The sequence below is a fragment of the Mya arenaria genome, chromosome 2 (genome assembly GCF_026914265.1).
Source record: "Mya arenaria isolate MELC-2E11 chromosome 2, ASM2691426v1".
NCBI lineage: Eukaryota > Metazoa > Mollusca > Bivalvia > Myida > Myidae > Mya > Mya arenaria.
Genome location: NC_069123.1, coordinates 4,742,794 through 4,766,161, shown reverse-complemented (window position 1 = coordinate 4,766,161; position 23,368 = coordinate 4,742,794). Strand labels below are relative to the sequence as shown.

The window sequence follows — 23,368 nt, the reverse complement described above, 5'->3', positions numbered from 1 at the left end:
CACATACATCTTCAATTGTAAAACAGTAATTTAAAAAACAAAAGTTACACCCGCCCGCATTAAAATAATTGGATGAAACTCTAGCAATTAATTTATCTTGGCCTATTGTTTAAAGAAGTAAGCGAAGTTTTGTGTGTACGATTACAACAAGGATTTAGGGTTAACGTTGATGTTGTAGCCAGACAGATTCTGATTTTATAATTTTAAAAGCTTCTGACGAGAACGAGCGCAATTACCAATTTAGTCATTAACGCTGCACTCTCACAGATTGACCGTTTTGACAACATTTTATTTTGTTGTCTTGGAATGAGCCATTTTTTTCCATTAATGTCTGAATCCCAGTGAAAGAAAGCTGCAGACAAAAGATCAGATCGCAGTTTTTCATTTTACGTGTAGAAATTTATGTTTAATGGCTAAAGCGTTACTAACACTTGAAGAAGAATGAGTTTTTGTCAGCAGTTTTCAAAACAATTGAGATCTGTTCTTTAGTGAGTTAAGTTAAATGACTGAATCACAGGCATTGATGCTTTTTCAGCTGATTCTGAGACAAAAACAAAATAAAAGTCAACACTGTCAATCTTTGAGAGTGCAGCTTTAACTATTGTTTTAAATTTATGTGTTATTCAGTTGGAAACTATTTTAATTTGACAAAAATGATAAATTGGTAGCCAGCATGCATCCGGGCTGCACACGTTTATTTCGATTGTATGGTGTTGTACGCTTTGCGGCGCTCTGATGAAGTGTTTCAGGTTTTGTCAATATTGGAAACGCGTATATTATTGATATTGAATTATTTGTGAATAAAGCAAATCACAATATAAACTGTTCTACAATATACATACATTACCATGATTTCCAATACGTCAAACGCGCCTAATTCTATACATCTATACTTTGAGTTGAGTTTCAGCAACAAGAAAACGAATAAAAAGAATATCTTACATTAAGGCACACGTTTCACATGTTATTCAAAAATTTCCTTACTTTTTGGTGGAATACATTTTTCTCCACGGAATCCGCAAGGCGGTTCGTCTATCGGAGGTTTGCCATCAACCCAGTCTATATAGCTTCCCTCATAAAAATGGTATGTCTGAAACGATGATGAATAATCAATAAATAACCTATTGCTCAAAAGCTCCCTCTGTCTGAAAAGAAGGTGCATACACAATGGAAGTTCTGTCTAAAAGAAAGATACTTATACACAACCAAACATACATAGTCAATTTCGTTAAAATCTTCTACATATATACTAAGTACTAGATCCCATTTGAAATCCTGCATGTTTGAAACTATGGAACATAATCAATACCGATTCAAACCAGATCTCATTGTAAAAAAGTGTATGGCTGAAATAATTGTCCCTATGCCCGTCTAAAACAAAACTGCATACCGTTTAGTCAACGACTGAGCATACAACATCTTCTACACATATGTGACCGTGAGCGTGAGCATTGATCAGCTTATCAATGATCAGAATTAAAAAGATTGCAGTGAAATCTATTTTTATTCCCAAAGATCGAAGCCTAGGATTGGAAACACAGCCACCTCAGATTAAACACCTTCGCTCGATAGCGCTGTATGTCGGACACAAAAATACCATGCCCAATAAGTACTGCAATAAATCATACCTATTTCCTATCAGGCTTTATTAAAAAAACATGGTGTGTCTGAAATAAAGACACAAATGTTAAGCGAACGTGCAAAACGAGTGGTAAAAGTGTTCTGACTTGAGGAAAGGCACACACTCAATTATATATTGATTTATTTCTCAAGTAGCTGCTATGTCGGAAACGATACCATCTTGTTGTGGCTATTATATTTCGATCCTTGCACAACTTATCAAGGTCACACTAGAGCTCGCTTGTCCATTTTTTTGCAGTTTCAATATTCAAGTTTGATAAAAAAAAGTATGTTTCAAGAAAGGCGTCAATGTTGGACTAAATCTAGCTTGTTCACTCAATTAAACTTGTAAAGTTATGCTCTATAACAAATATTCATAAGTATTCAGCTGTCAACTTTGCTTAGATTTAATAATGCTACCTATAATACAAAAGTACAACGAACATTGTTTCATGGATTGATCAGGCATTCAACCGATATATCATCTCAACCCTCAGAAAGTGTGATGTCATAAACAAAGGTACATTATCAGAAAGTGTGATGTCATAAACAAAGGTACATTATCAGAAAGTGTGATGTCATAAACAAAGGTACATTATCAGAAAGTGTGATGTCATAAACAAAGGTACATTATCAGAAAGTGTGATGTCATAAACAAAGGTACATTATCAGAAAGTGTGATGTCATAAACAAAGGTACATTATCAGAAAGTGTGATGTCATAAACAAAGGTACATTATCAGAAAGTGTGATGTCATAAACAAAGGTACATTATCAGAAAGTGTGATGTCATAAACAAAGGTACATTATCAGAAAGTGTGATGTCATAAACACAGGTACATTATCAGAAAGTGTGATGTCATAAACAAAGGTACATTATCAGAAAGTGTGATGTCATAAACAAAGGTACATTATCAGAAAGTGTGATGTCATAAACAAAGGTACATTATCATTAAGTTTTCAGCTTTAGGCACATGATTTTCTGTTAAGAGACATGCAATTTTGTCCTTTTCCGGATGTGGTTGTCATAGGCATTTTTCAAAGGAGATTTCTTGGAGTTTAATAAACTCGCTTTGAACAGATTGTACAATTCATAGTCTTGTATATTAGTTGAAAGAAATTCATGGCTGAATGTGTCTCGGATAGTGTTAACTAAATTGTTTAATGCACTGTAGGGATGCATTATAACCCTTTGACAATACCGAGTTAATAGAATTGTAATCTGTCATTGTGCTACAAGTTGAAGTAAATTGATCTAAAATACGAATAATATAGAAAGCTGATTTCAAGTGAGGGGTTTTCTTAACGAAAAGGCACAATTGATTCTAATGGAAATGCCAAAAGTTTCAATGCACAGAAAATACTTATTTATTTTAATACTTTAATGTTATCCTTACCTTTTAACACATTACAAACATTAAAGTCTAGTTCACATTTTGAACACAAGTGAACTTCTTTAAATGAATATTTTAATGTCAAATTGCATTTATGTAGATTATTTACGTATGTAACTCACTGCCTCTTTGGCATTCAAACAAACACAAAAAGGGATTTCCGGGTATTCCATTGAGGCATGTTAGATGCGTTATGTCACCCTTATGTCTACTCTCTGAATTTACATAATGGTATATCCTTTCTCCCAGTGCAGTTAAATGCATTACCTATTCAATCTCATTCTTATTCAAACAGACTTCACTCTCCCCTTGACAGTTTCCATTTGTTAACCATGAAATATTATTTTTTACCACCGAAATTGTCCATTACCGAAATACTTTTTCACATGAAACATTGGATAAGATCAGACAAAACAAACTTCGTAGAAATTTATATGCGACTAAAATATTTTTAGGAAAAACAGCATCGGTTTTCAATAATTTACAATTTCATCTTGTGTTTCTGTCTATCTTCTTCTTGATTGTGAGAAGGCCATATTTACTTTAAGCAGGAAATGACTTTCGTGTCCATGCTTCAAATAAATAACCGGATACCAGGAAATCCAATTATAGGACAAGGTCATATGACTAAAACCCTGTGATTTATAGTTTCGCCTAAGCATTAAGATATAAACAGATTTATCAAAATGAAAGAACATTTTACGATCAGCGACAACTTCTAATGGAATATCTCATTTGAGATCAGGCCCTAATTTCCCGAAACGTCTCCAGCTGAAAACGCTTAAATAGCCTATTTTAGTTAGCCAAAATCCATACTTAAACTTTCATTTTGATAAATAAAAATGTTTAATTGTGATTATCGTAAAGAGAATTCATATTTAAAGCCTAAAACACTCCAAAAGAGGTAAATATTACGCAATTCATAGAAAAACATTACTACTGAGTTATGCTTGATTCTGTTATAAGGGACTAAAGGAGTTTCGGGAAATTTGGGCATTTCAAGAAACAATGGACATTGCAGGCACAAGCCTATGGCCCGCATACGCTAACCAATAACCCTAAAAAAAATTTTTTTAATTTTGTTGTAAAAACGGTTTTACAGCAGTAAACACGTAAATACAGTAGCTGTATTTGCTACGAATATAATGCTCTTCAATCAGAATTACATAATGTTTTTCAAAATTATTTATATTATAGATATTTTGAAACATTGCATACTTCAGTTTTCGGAACACGAGTCTGAAACTCAGACACAGAAGTTATTGAATACGGACCTAGGCATCTTTATCAAAACAGTAAACGTTAGTATATTCTCAATCTAAATCTCAACTCATTTGACCACATACCAATGTAGCATGATTCTTTTTAAACATGTTTTTCTGATATATTATAAATAATACAATTATTTGTTCCATGTTTTATTGAAACAAAATTCTTACAGTTAAGGTTGAACATGAGTCCAATGCATTACTTCTAAATCATACTTAAGTACTTTTTAAATCTAGAAATAATTTTCTTTAGAATATTGAGCAATGACGTTTATCAACATAATGCATTAAAGAATATGCTTTAAAAGGAACAAATACACATTTAGTAATTTTAAATAATACCATGCTGTTGTGTGAAAATATGAGTTGAGATTAGGTTGGTGAAATTACTTGACCGTTCCAAGGCGGTAATCTCTTCATTTATCGGTAAAGCAATATTGATGAATAAGTGGTCTGTTTAAAGTGTTTGTATTTGATTTCGTATTGTTTATATATTTTTTTGTCAAGTTCATCGTTGTTATGACCTTTGCCTGTTGCTTCTAAACAGGGCTCAGTTTTTTCTTTTCGACTACTTTTCCTTAAGTTTTTAATGCATTATTGAGTAAAGACCATTCAATAAAGGTTTTGGTTAATTTTGATCAGGCCAAAGATTTAACCAAGTTGGCTGCTGTGCAAAGTCTCAAGCCTAACAGAGACCAAATAACCTAAAGGCTCAAATATCGAGTCCAAATAGATGTTCATATGTTATAAGAAACAATTACCAAACCATATATGATTGTTATTTTAAAAACAAAACTTCAACGTCTTACGTGGAACCAATTGTTTATAAAAAAGGGTCATATTTGCATTTAAGTTTGCAGCCATGAGTTGAAAAACTCTTAAATATGACTTCAGTTTGAAACATGAAATATCTCAAATGGAACCAATTGTTTACGAAAGAGGTCCTATTTGCATTTACGCAAGCTACCAGAGTCTAAAACTCTAAAACAGACTAATTTTGATTCATGAAACATCTCAAATGGAAGCAATTGATTACAAAACATATCGTTTTTGCATTCATTTAAGCTAAGAAAAGGACAGAGCTGTTGGACCAACGTCTACTTAGTTCCGAGTCCATTACAGAACAGTAAACAGAATAAACAGAAACGAGACATAGCATAAGCTTTAAGGTTTTCTATTTAATTCTGTCTATACTTTTGTTGTGTGTATAATTTACAGGTTGTCTTTCAATGCATAACGCATTTGGTCTTTGTTTATTTTGATTATGCTTTAATTTTGTCGACCTTGAATAATTGATTGTTGGCCCTCCAAAACTACTAAATATATATAAACGCATGTGTGGTGTGTCTGTGTGATTTCGTTCCTCCTGTGTCTCTCGTTCAGTGTTAGTTCGACCCTAACCTTTTGCATTTAACCAGTATCATCTTAAACTGCTTTGCTAATTGGAGTGTCCTTGTAGTTTTCATTGTAATATTTTAATACATAGTTTTATTAAAAGTATTTCAGTATTTTCAAAAAAGCTTTTTATTCTAAATAATTTAGCATTTTAACAACAGTGATGTAGGTAGATCAAGCTGCGTAGCTTGCTTTTCATTCAGCCATAATAACCCGACAGAGTAGATGCCATACTACATTAAACCAGGGTCAAGAAAACCGGCGTTGCTTCCTCTCTGTATGCCAATCTGTGAACTCTTCAAAGTACATTCTACTATTTATAATACTCACCGGTAACGTTGGTAGCTCTGGCGGAGTACTTTGTTTTTCATTCAATCTGAATACCCCGACAGGGTAGATGCCATACTGCGTTACACCAGGCCCAAGCAGATCGGGCGTGTATGCCTCTCTAAAGACATCCCGAGCCACTAACGTGTAGTTGCCCTCAGAGTCTCCAAGCTCGTTGATCCTTAAGATGTATCCCATAGCGCCTAGAACGATAAATTACTACACTGTTGTTCGCAGTATGAACTTTGAGTGTATAAAAGATTTGCATAATGTAAAACATGATACCATTTCCTTTAAAAATCTTCAAACTGATGCTTATGATATGTGATTTAATGCAAGCCCGGTTTTTATTTCTCAAAAAGATCTTAAGCTAAACAAGATTAAAGTGACACTCTTATTCAAAATCAATACATACATATGTATTACAAACATAATTTTTGAGTGATAAACCTTGAACTACTTACTAAATAATGCATTTATGGAAAATATTTATTACAAATAACAAGATTGTAACTGTATTTCAAAGCTGAAAACGCAAACATATTAAATGATTGGTGAATGCTAAAAGATTTACTCTTTAAGTAACTTTTTTCATTTAACCAAATTGCTAACTAAAGCTTAAATTTACCAATAAATTAATATTTAATCGTGACAATCATAAAGATGTTTTCTTTTCAAAGACTTCCTTAACGCTTCTCAAGGAGAACATTGTACACAATATCAACACAAACCTGGTGCACTTAGCCTGATTCCGTTATAAGCAACCAAAGACAGTTCGAAAAATTGGGGCCAAACGCAACAAACAAGCGATTTTTTTTCTGTCATTTATTCTTAGACACAAGTGAAGTGGTTCATGTAATTATCCAAATTATCGTGTTACACGACTTTGATGTTGTAATGTATCATTGAAAAAGCTTATTGATATGTCTGCCTGACCAAAGGTATTTTAACGGACATATAGACCTTACTAAATACACATCATCAACAGACAACAATGACAGAGGGCTTAAGAGGAAAAGCTTAGTACTTAAAAAGTGAAACAAACTTAGGAAATAAAACTCTTCAATAAGAAAGCCAATCTCGGAAAGTTAAAGAGGAAAATAATCCCGATGGAATATATTCAGGAACACTCAGTATTTTACGAGCGCGTGTTTGTTCATTTTCTATCTATCGGAATTTTCTGCCTTACTTTCCACATAATAAATTGGTCCTGTCTGCGGAGAGTAAGACATAGCATAACCTTCAACATATGTATAATTCTCAGATGACGTTTCTTGTTTCGAGCACAATACAACCATTGCGTATTTCTGTTATAATACCTCACGTGACTTTGCCTTTGCAATGCCCCATAACTACCATAGCTTGCAGTCTAAAAGTAAGATTTCTTGCTCGTTTTCAAGCGCCTTTTGTTTTATAAAATATCGTTGAACATCTATGTGAATCCTTAAGCGTTCCGTGTGTATGCTTTTACATTCCATGGGATCTGATATCTATAAATACTATCTAAATTCTTCGTTTAGTCTGATATAACTTGGCATTGGTGTCATTTCGTGTCAAACATGTAACAGATACAATCCTGGATAAAACATTATTCTAAAATAATCTTACATAAACAACATCTCACGAAACTCGTTAAAGTAAAAGTATAAATTTCGCATAAGGCTCTTTATGATTATCATGATAAATATTTGTTTTCATCAGAATCAAATTTAAGCAAGATATTTAGCTTATTGAAACCGAAAACAGCTATTTAAGCTTGTAATGCTTAAGAACATTCCAGAAATCGTGGCCTGTTTATTAAAATAACTATTTAAATCTTAATGAATCATTGGTAGCAAGAGTTAATTATAACTATTTAGAATTCATCAAAGTTTACATCAAACTTCGGTGCCACGGATAACGAACAGTAACAAGTCAGAGCTACAAAGAATTCTCTTTTTTGGGTTGGTTTTACAAAAATAAATGTAGATAATTGTACAATTTCAAATACATGTAGTAATAACTTACAGCAATTTTTACCATAAATACTCAACTAGAAGGAAAGTTGCAATGAAATGAAGATTTGCAGATTGGCCACTCGAGTCTGAAATTTACGGTGGCACAGAGGTGACATGTGTATGCTTTTATTTATCTCGTGCGCACGACATACTAAGTCGTGCGCACGAGTAACTAAGTTATGCGCACGAGTAACTAAGTCGTAAAAAATAGTTTGCTTTAAATGACGCTGGGGAAAATAAACCTGCGCCACAATTAAAGAAAGTTATGCTCTTAAGTTTCTAACTTTCGATTATATTTGAATACGCTTTTTTTACTTTCTTTCAAAAGACAAAAAAACACCTTAGAAATAAAATATTTGAGTAAACGTTTACTTGTACAAAGTATTTTTGCTTTAAATGTGCAAAAAACAAGTATCGATTACAGAAACTCTTTACTCTGGAAAATTCTTAGATTCTACTCAAACGACGCAAACAGTTTTGTATATATCATTGGTGATTCATAAGCAACAACTCAGAAACATTTGTAATCACAACGTATTAGATGCTTAACGATTTCATCAATACGTAAGGAATATGATATATTAGTTCAGAAGCTTTGAGATGACAATATATTAGTACAGGCATCCCGTCATGCAGAAAATAATTTAATATACCGAAAAGTATGCGGTGTATGACATTTAGATATATTCTGCGCGTTTGCTATTGAACCATTCTGGTATTCCGTGCCATCCTTTTCACTGGGGTTTAGTGTTGTATAGCGGTTATACAATAAATGAGGTCTACGCGCAGCAGCCAAAAATAAAAATTACTTCTTGTCTGTGATCTCTCGAAAAAAACAAGAGCACCGCTGTGGTCTCTTGAAAAAAGAGCACTGTTAAACGCACACCAACGCTCGTTTGTTCTTGTATTTGTTTTCAGTCGACCAATGGACGTAACTCAATAATAGCTAAGTCATAGTTATGACACTTTCCATATATATGCGTATTTTCTCTGGCAAAATGTGTGCCGAGTTCCATTTCAGTATATTGAACGGTGCTTCAGTTATGATCAAGGTTAGAATATATGCACGCCGACGAAATCAATTTATCACAAGTTCCTGACATTTGTTTCAAATACAAACTAACTATAATCTAATGTTAAAAACATAAAAACAACAACAAAGCCAACATGTTTTAAACTTTGCAAGTTTAGTGAACACAGGAGGTTCATCAAACGTCATCCTTATTATTTTTGTGTCCGAAATACCGTTCTTTTTGAATGTATAGCCAACATGTGTGTGGGCTAATGACAATCGAGGATTTACCCCATTTACTATAGCTTCATATCATGTCGAGCAGATATAACATTGAATTCCTACATTTTCGTTGAAAGTATTTTGTCGATCTACATGATTTGAAACAGTTGTTTTTGTTTCATAATTCGCTTTACCTCTGCAGATGCGCGTAGTTACTACGACTGACGTCATGAACCCGAATTAAAAATAGATGTGTTACAGCTATCGAACCGTATTAACAAACTAAATAGTACAATATACAATCAAGCAAGCACAATTATATTTTTTTAGATATTCGTTCCTATGCGAAAATATAACAAAATAGCGTAATTAAAAAGAGAACAACATTATAATGAATGATAAAATTAACGATGTCATCCCTGTTACTATACTTTGCATATGATATATATAATAATCCAATTATCTACAACTGGCTGTTGCTTTTTTTTACAAAATTGACTCTTTAAGTTGATCTTTCGGTGCTTTTCCTTTTTGTACAACCAACGATTGATTTTATTTAGTGCATGAAATATCCACGAAGCCGCGACCATTTAGCATGGTTCGACACCCATGTACTGATTTAATTAAGCTTAAAGGCATGTGTGATTAAACATTCGCGCCCAAGTACCACATAAGGGTTATACTACATAGTGGGCGAAGCTATTGAGTGAAATAAGTGCGAATACCAAATGAATTCATTTTGGCGTTCTACAGAAATGGTACGATAATGCTCGATATTTGACCTCTCTCAATTGTCTGTACTCGAACATAAACGAATTAACCTCATTCTTCTAAAATTCAAATACAGTTTATAATGTAAGTGAGATTTGAACGCTTTCTACATTATTTGATTAGGAAATACTTTTCTGAGGCACTATATATTTAATTATGTTTCTGTATTTTACTTTTTTCAATCTAGAGCAATCTAAAAATCATCTTTTACTGGAATGTGTGCTGTTGTTCACAATATCTAGTATAACTAATCTTTGATAAACACGTTCCCATCAATAACGGAGTGTGCAAATGGTCCATATCTCAGAACTTGCCGATAATAATACATCCTCAGCCAGCTATCTTAATAGACAATTTGCTATTTCAAATAGTCACTTTTTAAGAAAGATTCTCCGTAATTGCCAAACCGAGCAAGCCAACAACATTTATCATTTAACTGCGCCATTAAAGGAGAGAAAATGGATTCCACTGGCTGCGATGATAGCTGTGATTATTTCACAAACTTTGCCCCATGATTTCTTAATGCAAATGTGTGTCGGTTATGGAATATTTACCACTGAATATTCCATTCAGGAGAACATGATTGATAGGGTTTGTTATTCGTCCCGTTTTATTTTGTAAATATCAAAATATCGGTGAAGTAATGGAGCAAAAGAACATTTTTGGCAATCACAATCTTCTTACGCTCTGAAATATATGCGTCTCATTGAGTGGAAGGAGATATAAGCCCTGTAAATTAAGATCCATTTAATTCACCCTGACAAAGTAGGTCAAGATGACATGATGCTGTTATTTATGCCAAAATAGCTGACTGGTTTTTGGAATTGCTTACACTAATTGAACTCATAAATGAAATCGTGGTCGTTCCAGATCAGCAACTAATAAAGAAATGTCTCGAGTGTGACGGAAATATATGACTGTACTACAGGACATAAGCGAAGCACATTTTATTAGCCGTACAGTACAAAGTGTATCAAATCGTTCCCATGATTATGTTACATGAGAGCATGCTCCCAAATACAATCTACATTACCATCGTACAATACCGTTATTTAGAAGGACTTTCCCCTGATATGGTTTGCCAGATAGCTGTTCCATTCAAGGCGTAACACAGTCACTTACTTTTGTATTAGTTATCCTTTAATCTGTTCTTTTATAAAAGAATATATTTTAGAGGAACAAATATCTTGCGTACGACCATTCAATATATAACACTGGATATTTTTCACTAGTTTGGATTTTTAGCATGATCTCATATCCAAATCAAACGTCAGCACGTGCATGGCTGTGACACAATTGCAACGACGTCATTTCATCACGTTCGTGTATAACATGGCGCTCCTTTCTATAGATCTACACTAACTTGTCATTTTAAATCCTTTCAGGCATATGAAAAGAAAATTGTTTGATGCAAACAGTGAGCCGCTAGTGCCTTTGTTATGAAATCCCCAATGTCTTTGAAATACTTTAAGTAATTATGAAAGTGCCTGCCAGTACTGCTGAAAACAAATTTTGAGAAAATAAAAAATAACGCAAGTTTGTCCAGTGGCAATAAGAAAGGGTTTGATGCAATATATGGGAATTGGTTTAATACTTTTAATTTTTCCCTTTTTTAACTAATAGACGGTTCTGAAATTGTATGTGGGAAGAGTATTTCCTTTTATTGACCTGGCCATTTACAATGTACAACATTCCCTCAAAGTTCGTTGAAGACTGTTTCAAATTGTTCCATGCCCAATGACTTTTGTACAGTAGCATATTATTACCCTTGAATTTTTCTTAACAAATATTGTTAAAGATGCACTCCCGAATAAGATTTACCACAATGAATACAATTTTTATTCTTAATAAAGAATAACGAGTTCAAATTGAGAGAAAGGTGCAGAAAACAGGGTATTTCTACCATATGAAACGATAGTATATCGCAGTAAATCTTTTAGCACACACCAATCATTTTTTTGCAGATTCATTTATCAAATAATCTTGTTTTCAGTAATCAATATTTTCCATAAATGCATTATTTGGGAAGAAGTTAAAAATTATCACTAAAATTTGTGTTTGTTATACATGTGTATGTATTGATTTTGTATAAGAGTGTCACTTTAAGTAATGTTATGATAAGTAACTATGTTGCGTGAGAGTGTGGTCTTATGCTGTTAGGGCTCTCTTGATTTTGTCAATGATAAGTAGCCAAATCCCTTGAGTTGTTTAATAAACAAGTTGTCGAGACTGCATTACTTACTTTTGTACGACTTCCCCTTGATTTTGTCGATGATAAGTTGCCCATCCCGATAGTCCAATCCATCTGAGAGACACTCATTTACAGCCTTGGCGTACAACCATACAGCATCATAAAGGTAGGCTGTTTCCGGTTTTAACTGAGATGGAAGAATATACATGTATTTAAGGATTGTGCACGATCTCGTAAATCCATGAAGCGCGTTCGCGTTACTTTGGAAATGTGTGAAATCATGCCCGATTCGTTAACATTATCATAATCATGATCATCATCATGATAAACACCATCATCATCATCATCATCATCATCATCATCAAGGCGATTTTTATAATTAGGATATAGAAATACTATCATTATCATTTTTGTCGAAACAGCATAGTTTGTAACGGAGTCAACCTGATAGAAAAAACCAAACTGATGACGGTGATGTAAATCAACGTCAACTAAAATAGAAATGGTATCTTACAGTGTTCTTTCATTTCTCCCCCAATTTTTAACACAGGAAAATAACAGACACGGGATCATTTGTTATGCAAACGTTTTTTTTGTTTTTATACTTAACCCTGTAGATAAGTTTTTTTTCTGCATCTGTCGTTCTGTCTATGCATACATTTCCATTGTATTGACTGTCAAAGAAGTCAATTTACCGAGTTCTACTTCGTCTACAATTCAACTTTGACTTTTCAAGCCTCTAAGGCAAATAAATATTTCAAAAAACGCGATAAGTGGACATATATTTTAAATAAAAAATAGATGTGCCTTAAAATTCCACACCATTTTCTGGATTATCGACCATTGTGTTGCCAAGGTCGTGTTTTTTGTAACATGGGTTTCTGGTTAATAAATACCATCAAATATCATCAAATCGTGTTAATAGTGATTCTCAAAATTAAAGGGCAATAACACATACTAGTAAGTCTTTAGATCATTTTTAGGTCGATTTTTAAAATAAAACCATTTCAACAATGATCATTTTAAAAGTTTAAAAGCTGTAACTTTTTAATCAATAACACATGGGAGTAAATTATTTCCGAAATATTGTAGACAAAACTATGAACCGTACAAACATGCTTTTTTATACTAACTCTTTTAAGACCTCCGATGTGTTTATAGTGGTTCTCGAAGTTAAAGGGCGGTAACTCCAGGTAGCTATTAACAACGCGGGTGAATGTGTCATATTCCGGATAAACTGGTGGAGAGTGAACAACACCTATGAAATACTGGAATGCCTCTTGGGTGGTAGCAGGTACGTTCTTCTCGCTGAATATTCCTGAAATGGTTAAGTTTCAGAATTGACAGTGCATGTCAATCCATTTATTCTAAAGTGCAAACATTAGATACAATATATGAAAAACACAATCGAATGAATTTTAACCGCTCGATATGCCCTAACTTATAAGATGATGAATACATTTTATAGCATTAATATCGATACATTCAAGGTGCTTTAGATATATGGCTACTGTTATCTGTTTTTCTCACAAAATGCGACGGATATGAAATGCACAATAATGCTGCATCAATAAGATTGATTGGTTAAAAAAGTAGAATTCTCATGAAAGTCATGAGGCATCTATGTTATCTTCACCTGCAAATGATTCAAGAGACGGCACCTTCACGTCACGACACATAAAATATGAAAGATTCGCGGAGACTAAGGTAGTTAATAGACACACATGAACACACTCTCGGAAGTGATTAAACATTTTATTCTGTTTGAAAGAATGAATAAACATATAATGGGAGAATGGAACTATGGCTCTCTTTTCTTAACTTCTCAGTTTAACTCATTTGCTATTATGGAAATCAAGACATGAACTATAAGTGTATTAGTTATTTTATATTCGTTCTTTCCCTATCATATTTTTCACAACTTTTTAAGGATTTAAATATAGAATATAAGGGAACGTACCATGGTTCCTGATAAAGTTAGCTTACTGATGTCAAATTATGTAATATCATATCAATATATAAACTATTCAATATATATATATATAATTTGCGTTCGTTTTCATAGACCTGTCATCCAGAGGTTAATATTATGTATATTTGATCACTTTCAGAGTTTCTGAATGGTAATGATCTGTGAACCAGACAGCCATGTCCTAAAGATAAGTAATCCCTTCGATCAATATACTGCAACAGATCTGAGAATGCTATTTTGAAGTGAAGAAGGTTCATTTTCGTCCAAATACCAATCTAATTGATCCCAATAGGAAATTCTGATATACTTGTTTGAACTAATACTGCCACGAAATTATTCATTTTTTTTTTGTATAATTGCACAAATAGCCATGATAACTCAGTTTGATATTGGGGCCATTTGGCTGTTTATAAAAACAACGTTAATAAGTTGACCACAAATTCATTATATATAATCAAGATAACAGAAAATTGTCAAATGCTCCCGGTTTGCCCTGTTGAACAGAAAACCATCAGTATTTTACCTGTCTGTACAGATAGATTTAAGGTTTTATCACATTTTTATAGTGACCAATCCAAGCTTTCCCTGATGTTTGTAAATATTTATAATTCAATGAAGGGTCACATTTTGTATTTAAGATCAAACAAAGAGTAAAACTCCCAACTTAAACTAAAACGTTTGAAGAAATATAACACACCACTGAGTGTTATTTGACATTATAAGGACCGGCCAGTCAGCTCCCGAAGGTGTATATAGACCGAGGCTTGCCGGTCTATATAATACCCTATGGCCCGAAGATAAGTGTTATATTTCTTATATTATACCGAACACTTTATATCATCATTCACTATTGAAGCGCTTTTGATGTGTTTCATTTAACAAAGCTAATATCAAAGCCAATAAAGCTAATTACTTTTGGCCAGAAATTGTAAACAACACTCACCCTTTGTATCACGTCAGCGGTCCAAATCATATTTTTGCGAGATCCGGACCGGCCAAAATATGATGGACCGCTGACGTCAAAGAAAGGGAAATTTTATCAAAATACAGTGATATATGGACCGATCAACTGTAAATAAACAAAGAAGGGACACATATATGCAAGTTAAATTATAGCGAAATGCAACATGCGTGTGTTATTGTTTTTTTTTATATCGTTAATAAACCTTCCCAAACTGGGATATAAATTGAGAATATCCCAACAAAGTCTTAGTCTTATAAAAACATAGATTAAAAGTGTCAATATTTGAAATTATGCAATTAAAGTTGCTGTCAATGTGGTTTAGCATTTTAAATCTTAATTGAAATTATTGATATTTTTCGAATTAGAATGAAATTTTATTGAATAAAACATTCATTTTAAAACACAATAACCATAACAAAAAACTACTTTCCTCAATTTTTCCACAAACAATTATATTTTTTTCAGAATGTTTGATCTTCAAAACCGAATTTCCCACTGAATTAGCTAGATTAATTCCACAACTCAGCTTCAAATTATTTATTCATTCAAGCTATCAAGCAATGAGCTAGCATTCGTGTTTTTATATATTTCTTGAGTGCCAAAAAGCAAAATGGTGACATTAATCAGAGAAACTTGATACAATTATGATTGCATTTACCACTGATGTACCTAGAGTGTATAGTTTACCATCAACAAATACCACCAACAGTGGACATGTCAAAACTTGATTTTGGGAACAACACAATGCTGTAAACTCTTGAACGCATGGGTTCTTTAGCCATCACACCAGCATCCAGAGTTGAAGGATGAATACTCTAATACATGATATTGCTGAAGTCCCTTTTGAAATGTTGAAAATGCTTTAAATATCACAGTACAAGTAACAAACAAATAACTGGTCGTAAATCAGAAACCGCAAAATTTCAGGTTAAGGAAACATTGACATTGCCCTTTGACACACTGATCTCAAAATCAAATAGGTTCACCTGCTGGTAATGACCAAGATGCATACTAAGGTTTGGAACCCTGGGCCTAAGTGTTTCGCATGTATTGATCAGAAACAAACTTTTAGCTTAAGGTCATCACATTTGACCAACTGACCTCAAAATTAAAAGGGTTCATTTGCTCTTCATGACCAAACTGGCCACCAAGTTTGGGGTCGTTATCACTAAGCGCCCTTCAGTTAATTAGCGGAAACGGCTAATGGTCATAACGACCTTTATATTTGCCCCACTGACCTCAAAATAAAAAGGTTCATCTGCTCGTCATGACAAAGCTCCCTACTAAGTAAGAGTTTCCTGGGCCTAAGTTTTCTTCAGTTAGTGGCCGGAAATAACTTTTCATCTATAGGTCACCACGACCTTTGCCTTTGACCATTGACCTTAAAATCAAAAGGTTTCATCTGCTGGTCATGAGATCCCTGGGCCTAAGTGTTATTGAACAGAAACCGTAGGGATGGACGGAAGTAGGTACGGACGGATTGACGGACCGATAACTATAGGCTTCACTATGGTGACATAAAAATGATATATGTTTCGCTTGTTCTATACTTAATTTGAAATCCTGAATTGAATATTTGGTCAGCTTGAATTTAATAATATTAATAATAGTTTATATGGTACAGGTGTTTGATACGGCTACCATTCATCAAAGATTGACCAATAACAAGCTTTAAACTTGAATTTAAGTTCTTGGGTCTTTGTCGAGTATATATCATAGCAAACAATATCTAGTCGTTGCACAAACATAAGATACATCTCGTATTACTTCCTATGATTGTGAAAAACGTTTCCGTAAAAACATTCTCGAAACACTCTTCTCTTCTAGATACAAACTATAATTGACATCTTAGGTAGAAATTTTGACAGAAATAACACATCAAGTTTCATATGTTGCCAATGATCTTATTTTCTGCGTGTTAGTTTGGCACGCAATCCATTCATCTTCATGTTGCATCTCGCAACAACAAGCTTAAAAGAGTTTATACACTTTCTCCTTTCCGAAATAAAATCTAGAAGGGGGAATCTTTGACAACCACAAATTACATATCGAGTAGGAAAATTCCTGAACGATTGATGCACTTCATATTTCAGGAGTTGTTATGGTCTCCCTGCGTCTTTTTGCCGCATTTTGACTTGAACCCACTTTTGAATTAAGCAAATGAAAGTAGCTATAATTGAACAGGATATTAAGCCATTAAGAAGTTCTTTAGACCCCTTCCCTACCCCCGCATCAAGAGGCTGTGTAACAACGATGCAATCATATACAACGTTACACAACAAAGTAGAGAAGAAGGAGGGGTCAGCCCGAGTAAAGGGGGGCGGGGCTTACCAGGATATGTGTGTGTCACCTTGGTTCGGTTTCGATGTTTCACTACCAAGAAAGGCTCAGAGCCTAGTTTGTATTTGTGTATGTGATGAAGTATGTTTGTGTCTAAATATTCCATTTTCGCTTGGGCCCCTGTCTGGTGTTCTCCAACAGGGAATAGTTTTAATTTTTCGGCAAATGGGCTTCTCTCTGTATTTTACATTGTATTGTTGGACTTTTTTCTACCCAATGATCATTAGGGCTGTATTTAAATAGATATAAAAAGGAGACTGACTTAATATATGTATTTAACGTAACTGTGTTGGAGCTCTTAGAGATAGATAGATTAATACATTTTGTCAAACATAAAATGCATAATTTACATGGTAGTTTAAATGTTTTAAATACAGCTGTAAAATTATATGGCTATTTCTTTCTTACGATATGTGTTTTTATGTTACCAGTGGTTCAGTTTTGCAGAATGCATCCTTTAAGACTGATTGATTCGTGCGAACAGATATATCCTCTAGAGCGTGGTAAACAGTGTTGGTTTTGATTACCAGTCCTAATAGAGCCGAGACTGTTATTTCAAAGATTCGGTGTATTCTGTCCCCGATGTACCATATTTCTAGAATATACGATTAACTATACAAATATATAGTTATATGTTAAGGAGATTTGTCTGTCGATTTTATATTGGCGATTTATTCTTCAAGCTTTATCCGATTTTTATAACCTTAGACCAAACGGAAACTGATAATACTCATTTTAACAGAACTCTTTAGGCTGAAAAAAAAAATCAAATTTATCATTGCGTTACCAAAGGTATTCGGCAAAAAAATTAGTTTTTATAGCATTTTTAAATATCTATTAACAACGGAGTTGTTTATTGAACTCGTAATGGTTTTGAATTATAATTACTAGCATTTCGGTCACATTTCCTTCGTAATACTTTTATTCTCGCCGTTTGGCCCTATACAACTTGAACAATATTAACCGTAAATAATTCATTTGAAAACAATGTGCAAGTCATATCTTATTTTCATAAAAAAAATGTTTTGAGAGTTTATTTATAACAAAGACGTAAGTACAATTAAGAATACACAGAATCAATATGAGAACTAAAGGAATTAGCCCAACAGTCAACAAGTTCAATATAATTATATACCCTGTTTAGGGGCAAGTAGGAGCTCAAACGATAACCAGAACGAGAGACACAAACATAACAGTCAGGGGCGTTATTCATTTCCTAACTTAAGTCAATTTCTTAATTTTTTTCAAAATCAAATTAAAAGAAACGTATATGTGCTTTTAATATGGAAGTATGTTTTTTTCAATAAGGTAGAAGATATAAAAATAATGTATTTTGGAACTTCATTATTTTTTTATTTCATATGAATAAATAGTAACTAAAATTAGGAATGTGATATCAGGCGATTTGCAATAAAACATTGAATACATGTATTTAAAAAAATCAAAAATTAAACGAGCAGTTTTTTCTAGAATTAAAGAAAGGCGCACTTTTTTCAGCAAAACACGACGCCGTTTTTCCCGCGAAAAATGACGTTATAGACGAATTTAGAAACAATAACGTTTAACAAGAGAAAGAAAAAGATATGAGCGTGAACGTTTTCACAAGACGCACTTGACGTTGAAATTTCATAGCTGAAAACGAAGAATTGATGAAAATATCGGTTATTGTAGCTGGAACGCAAAAATATGAGAGACGTCTCAAAATTGATGTCAGTGACTCGTAGATTCAAAACTGTTCCGAATATTGAAAAAGTAAAAACAGTCCCTAACTGGGCATATGCTCTTCTATTCGTATACCAATTTTCAGACAGAAACTCGAAAAAATATTCAAAGTCGCGTTCCACCTTAAGATGTTTTATGAATACCGCCCCAGCTGATCACATACAATCGTCTTCGATATTATTTAACTGGCCCTGGGTGCTCAACAAATCTCAAGTTCTTATTCAATGGAGTACCTTATTTAAGTAATGTGTTTATTCGAATAAAAGGAGATAAGTTTAGTTATTTCTTATTATCGGTAATTATTTAGTTTTTGATTTTTTAAAATGAATTTCATACGTTGTCTTCCGTGATAATTAGAAAAGATGCACTCTTAGTCCCAAATAATATTTACTAAAATTGATACAATTATTTTAATATACCAAGAAGGATGGATTTATTGAAAACAATTGTTCTTATGAAGGATTCCGAGTTTTGAAAGAAATGTGCAGAAAACAGAATATCACAGTAAATCTTTTAGCAGTCACCAATCCTTTAATATTTTTGCGTCGTTAGCTTTTAAATACACAGTTACAATCTTGTTATCAGTTATTAATATTTCCATCAATGCATTATCTAGTTAAAGTAGTTCAAAGTTTATCACTCAGAATTTATGTTTGTTATACAAGTGTATGTTTTAACCCGTTTACCTTTTACGTTTTTTCTTTATTTAGGATTGTTGGGATAAGAGTGAGGTTTGTGCACGTAATCTGGTTTAAACCCCAGTAAATTTACATTTTACTGATCGTTCCAAGGCGGTACCTAATATACCTAACACTCCTTATTAACATACCTAGTTTTTTATATTTAGTATATATGCACTGTGCTGTTTGTGGAGTTTTGTGCTGTTCTTCCATGTTTCTTGTTTGTGATTTTTTGTTTTTGTGTTCTATGTCTTTGGCGCCTACCCAGTGCCATTAAACCGGGTTTATGTTCAAACTTTTTTTGCTACTGAGCTTGTTTCTGTAGTTTTTCACATAAGTATTGATTTTGTATATGAGTGTCACTTTAAATATGGAATTATCACTTGAGTATCTTTTCATTATTGATTGAAGTTCAATCCTTGCATTTAAACTTTTCTTTTAACTTTTTGTTCAAAGTTTAATATCAATAAAATCGAGAGATAATATGATACTAATTTAGTAAAACATTTCAAATTTTTAAACAAGCTAGGCTGTAAAATTTAAAAATGAGCTAGTAATTCAAAAAGTATTTTCGAGAAACTGGGGCCAGTATTTCAAAATATGTTGGAGAACGGGTTAAGAGCTGTCGGCATTATCTTGTGGAAATTCATGGGTGATAAAGATATAAAAATATGTCACTCTCGAAGAAATCGCAGAAATTGCAGACAAGAAAAGAAAAGAATATGGGTATTATAAGCACAAACAACAATATTCTGAGTCTTTAAGAACACTTTATTCCGCGAGACTTGCCAGTAATGATGTCTTACTGGTAGGCGGTATAATTTGAGTAATTGTAAGCGCTGATTATCTATTACATAACAATGATATTTGTTTCTAAATGCAGCACCAAGCTGACATAAGTAATAAGCTAAAGAGCTGCTATATCATTATGGGTTCTTATGTTGATCATTAACCTATAAGCGCCATTGGATCAGACATAATTATGGTTATTTGAAGGAATGCCAATTGTTTTCATAATTTGTTAATTTCCTGTCACTGAGCAGATTAAATCATAAGCACCGACGTCTGAAGTCACGTTGGTTTGTGATGGAGCGATATTCGAATATAATCGGATGATTGCCCATGGGTGCCCAGCATCAGCGATTATATAAAAAATATTATAAATATACAATTGTTACCAACTCGAAAACTTAGCCATGAGTTATAGTGCCAATATTCATTTATCCCTTATGCCATAGCCTAATTCGATTTCCTAAATTGCACATAGTCAAATTGAATAATACATTGTTCAGTTTTTTTTTTCATTTATACGAAAAAAATAAACGCATTTTGGTCCTTATTTAGAAATATACAACATGATGAGTGAGATTCTTAGATAAGGAATATCACTTATGTTAGGGAATAAATACAGATGTCTTATGAATACCGTTCTAGCTTTAGCTCTTTGTGGTCACACTTACTTGTTCGAATGATTTGTATATAACTAAAAGCATAGCTTACCCCTGAAGTAAAGTTGTGCATCTTGTGGATCATACTGTCCAACGTGAACGCCGACTACAAAATACTCGCCAGTGTCCAGCAAGCCGCGGTCGTATAGCTGATCGACCAGGCCAACAAACTCATAGGACTGACCCAGCATAACGTAAACTGGAAAACAAAGATAAATGTAAACAAAACACAGTGAAAAAGAATCGCATTGAAACAAAAACGTTTCAAAAAATCTATATAGTTCTTCATGTCGATTTGATTCAGACTGTTCATTGACAATATATTGATATACGCAGCTCTGCCTCGCTTAAAGATGCTTTCTGAAAATCAAAAGCGATACTCAATGATTCAGAATGGCCGTTCATATATTTAAATCATTGAATAAAGCTTACATTTAAAGTTGGGCACATCTATCGTGATAATGTTCCCCAACGCTTTTAATTTTACACCAGAACAATAGTTATCAATTGAAAAACTTGATGGGAAATCACAACTTTTAAATTATTAAATTGCATAAAATGTTATGTACATTTTGCATTTTTATCATTTATAAAGTTTTAAAACTACAATTAGATACTTCAAAGCTATCAGTTTCGTTGGCATACAAAATCTCACAAAACACATAACTGTTGCTTGGCCATAGCTTTTCATGTGAACATCATTGCTAAAGAAGACATTTCTGGCCAACAAAAAAAAAACAAAAAAAACGCAACTTGCAATGTTATCAAGATTTGTCGATCTATTATTTATAAATCCGATTTTCGCAAAATTGCATTACAAAAATCTAATGGCTTGTAACAGTGTCACGAAACCGTTCCTAAGTTCGGTTTAGACACCAAAGCTCTGGAGGGTCTAGCTATTCCATATATCCAATAATTTGAATTGAAATCACATCATTCCAAATTGCATTAGAAGATGGTGAGTCGCTAAAAACTCTCTTATATTACACAGTTAGTTTCAATCTAATTGTTCAAGATGATGCATTTTGTTATAAATGAAGAAGCAACGGCCTGTTCTGGCTAAAAACTTGATTAAGACTTCCGTCGTAATAGAAACAAGAGCGCCGCTGAGCGATCGCCAACGACCGTCTGTTATTTTCTTTAGTTGTTATACGGGTATAAGTAAACAATTAGTTAAACAAGCGCTATGGTTATTGCTGTACATGTTCGTATTGTCTCAGACAATATGTGTAACAACATTTATTTGAGTTTCTTTACCGGTCTTTAAGTAATTGCCAAGGTTCAAGTTTATGAAGGCCGAGGTGGCTGACGACGACAACACCAACGCAAACTCTATGACTTTACCTCGACTTTCTTTTTTCGAAAGACAAAAACGATCTAATCAATCTGTAATGAGACATTGAACTACAAAGCGTCAAACCCAGCAGACAAACACGTACTATGATTTTGCTTTAATCAAGAATGTTTATTTATTTATCTTTCAATTGCATCTTTTAATTAAGTGTCCTACAATTTTGGCCAAGAACGTGAGAAGCTTGAGTGCATCAAGGGAAATTATATAAGTTTGGGCAATACTTTTTATTTAATTCACCTTTCAACACATTGTTTGTTTTCCCTAAAGCAAAAAACTTCTAAACATTGACGTAAATAAGAATGGTTTGCTTTCTATAAAGTAGGCCGATGGGTGCAATTATATTCACATCAGTGGGCGTTACATATCGCCAATGGGAATGAATAAAATCTTTGAGTATTAAAATAAAGGGGGAGGGGTGCGGATGAGTTTTATTATTCTATATTTTACAATTTTATCATCTGTGTTTGTTATTTTTTCTGTCTCTTTTAACAAGATCACAATGAGTATTTGGATGCTGGACTCTGTTCATTTCATTAGATTTGATGATCTTTAAATATCCAGTTATATACCGGCAACTTTGTGTTATTCAGGTGACCAGTACACAAACAAACAAATACCTTGTTCTTGGGGTCTAAAGCTAACGCTCTTGATACCAAATTTTGAGATGAGCAATCGTGTTGTCTTATTTTATT

General features: G+C 33.3%; 1 protein-coding gene across 3 annotated transcripts in view; it reads right to left on the bottom strand.

Annotated features, from left to right (window-relative positions):
- The window catches only part of LOC128209257 (speract receptor-like), a 210,169-nt gene that overhangs the window by 20,981 nt on the left and 165,820 nt on the right, over positions 1-23,368 (bottom strand). For all 3 annotated transcript variants that reach the window (XM_052913214.1, XM_052913222.1, XM_052913229.1), the window contains 5 exons: positions 21,375-21,521; positions 13,330-13,514; positions 12,248-12,383; positions 6,007-6,206; positions 985-1,090 (listed from right to left, as the gene is read on the bottom strand). In XM_052913214.1, the coding sequence (XP_052769174.1) occupies positions 985-1,090; positions 6,007-6,206; positions 12,248-12,383; positions 13,330-13,514; positions 21,375-21,521 (774 nt within the window). The remainder of the gene's footprint in view (positions 1-984; positions 1,091-6,006; positions 6,207-12,247; positions 12,384-13,329; positions 13,515-21,374; positions 21,522-23,368) is intronic.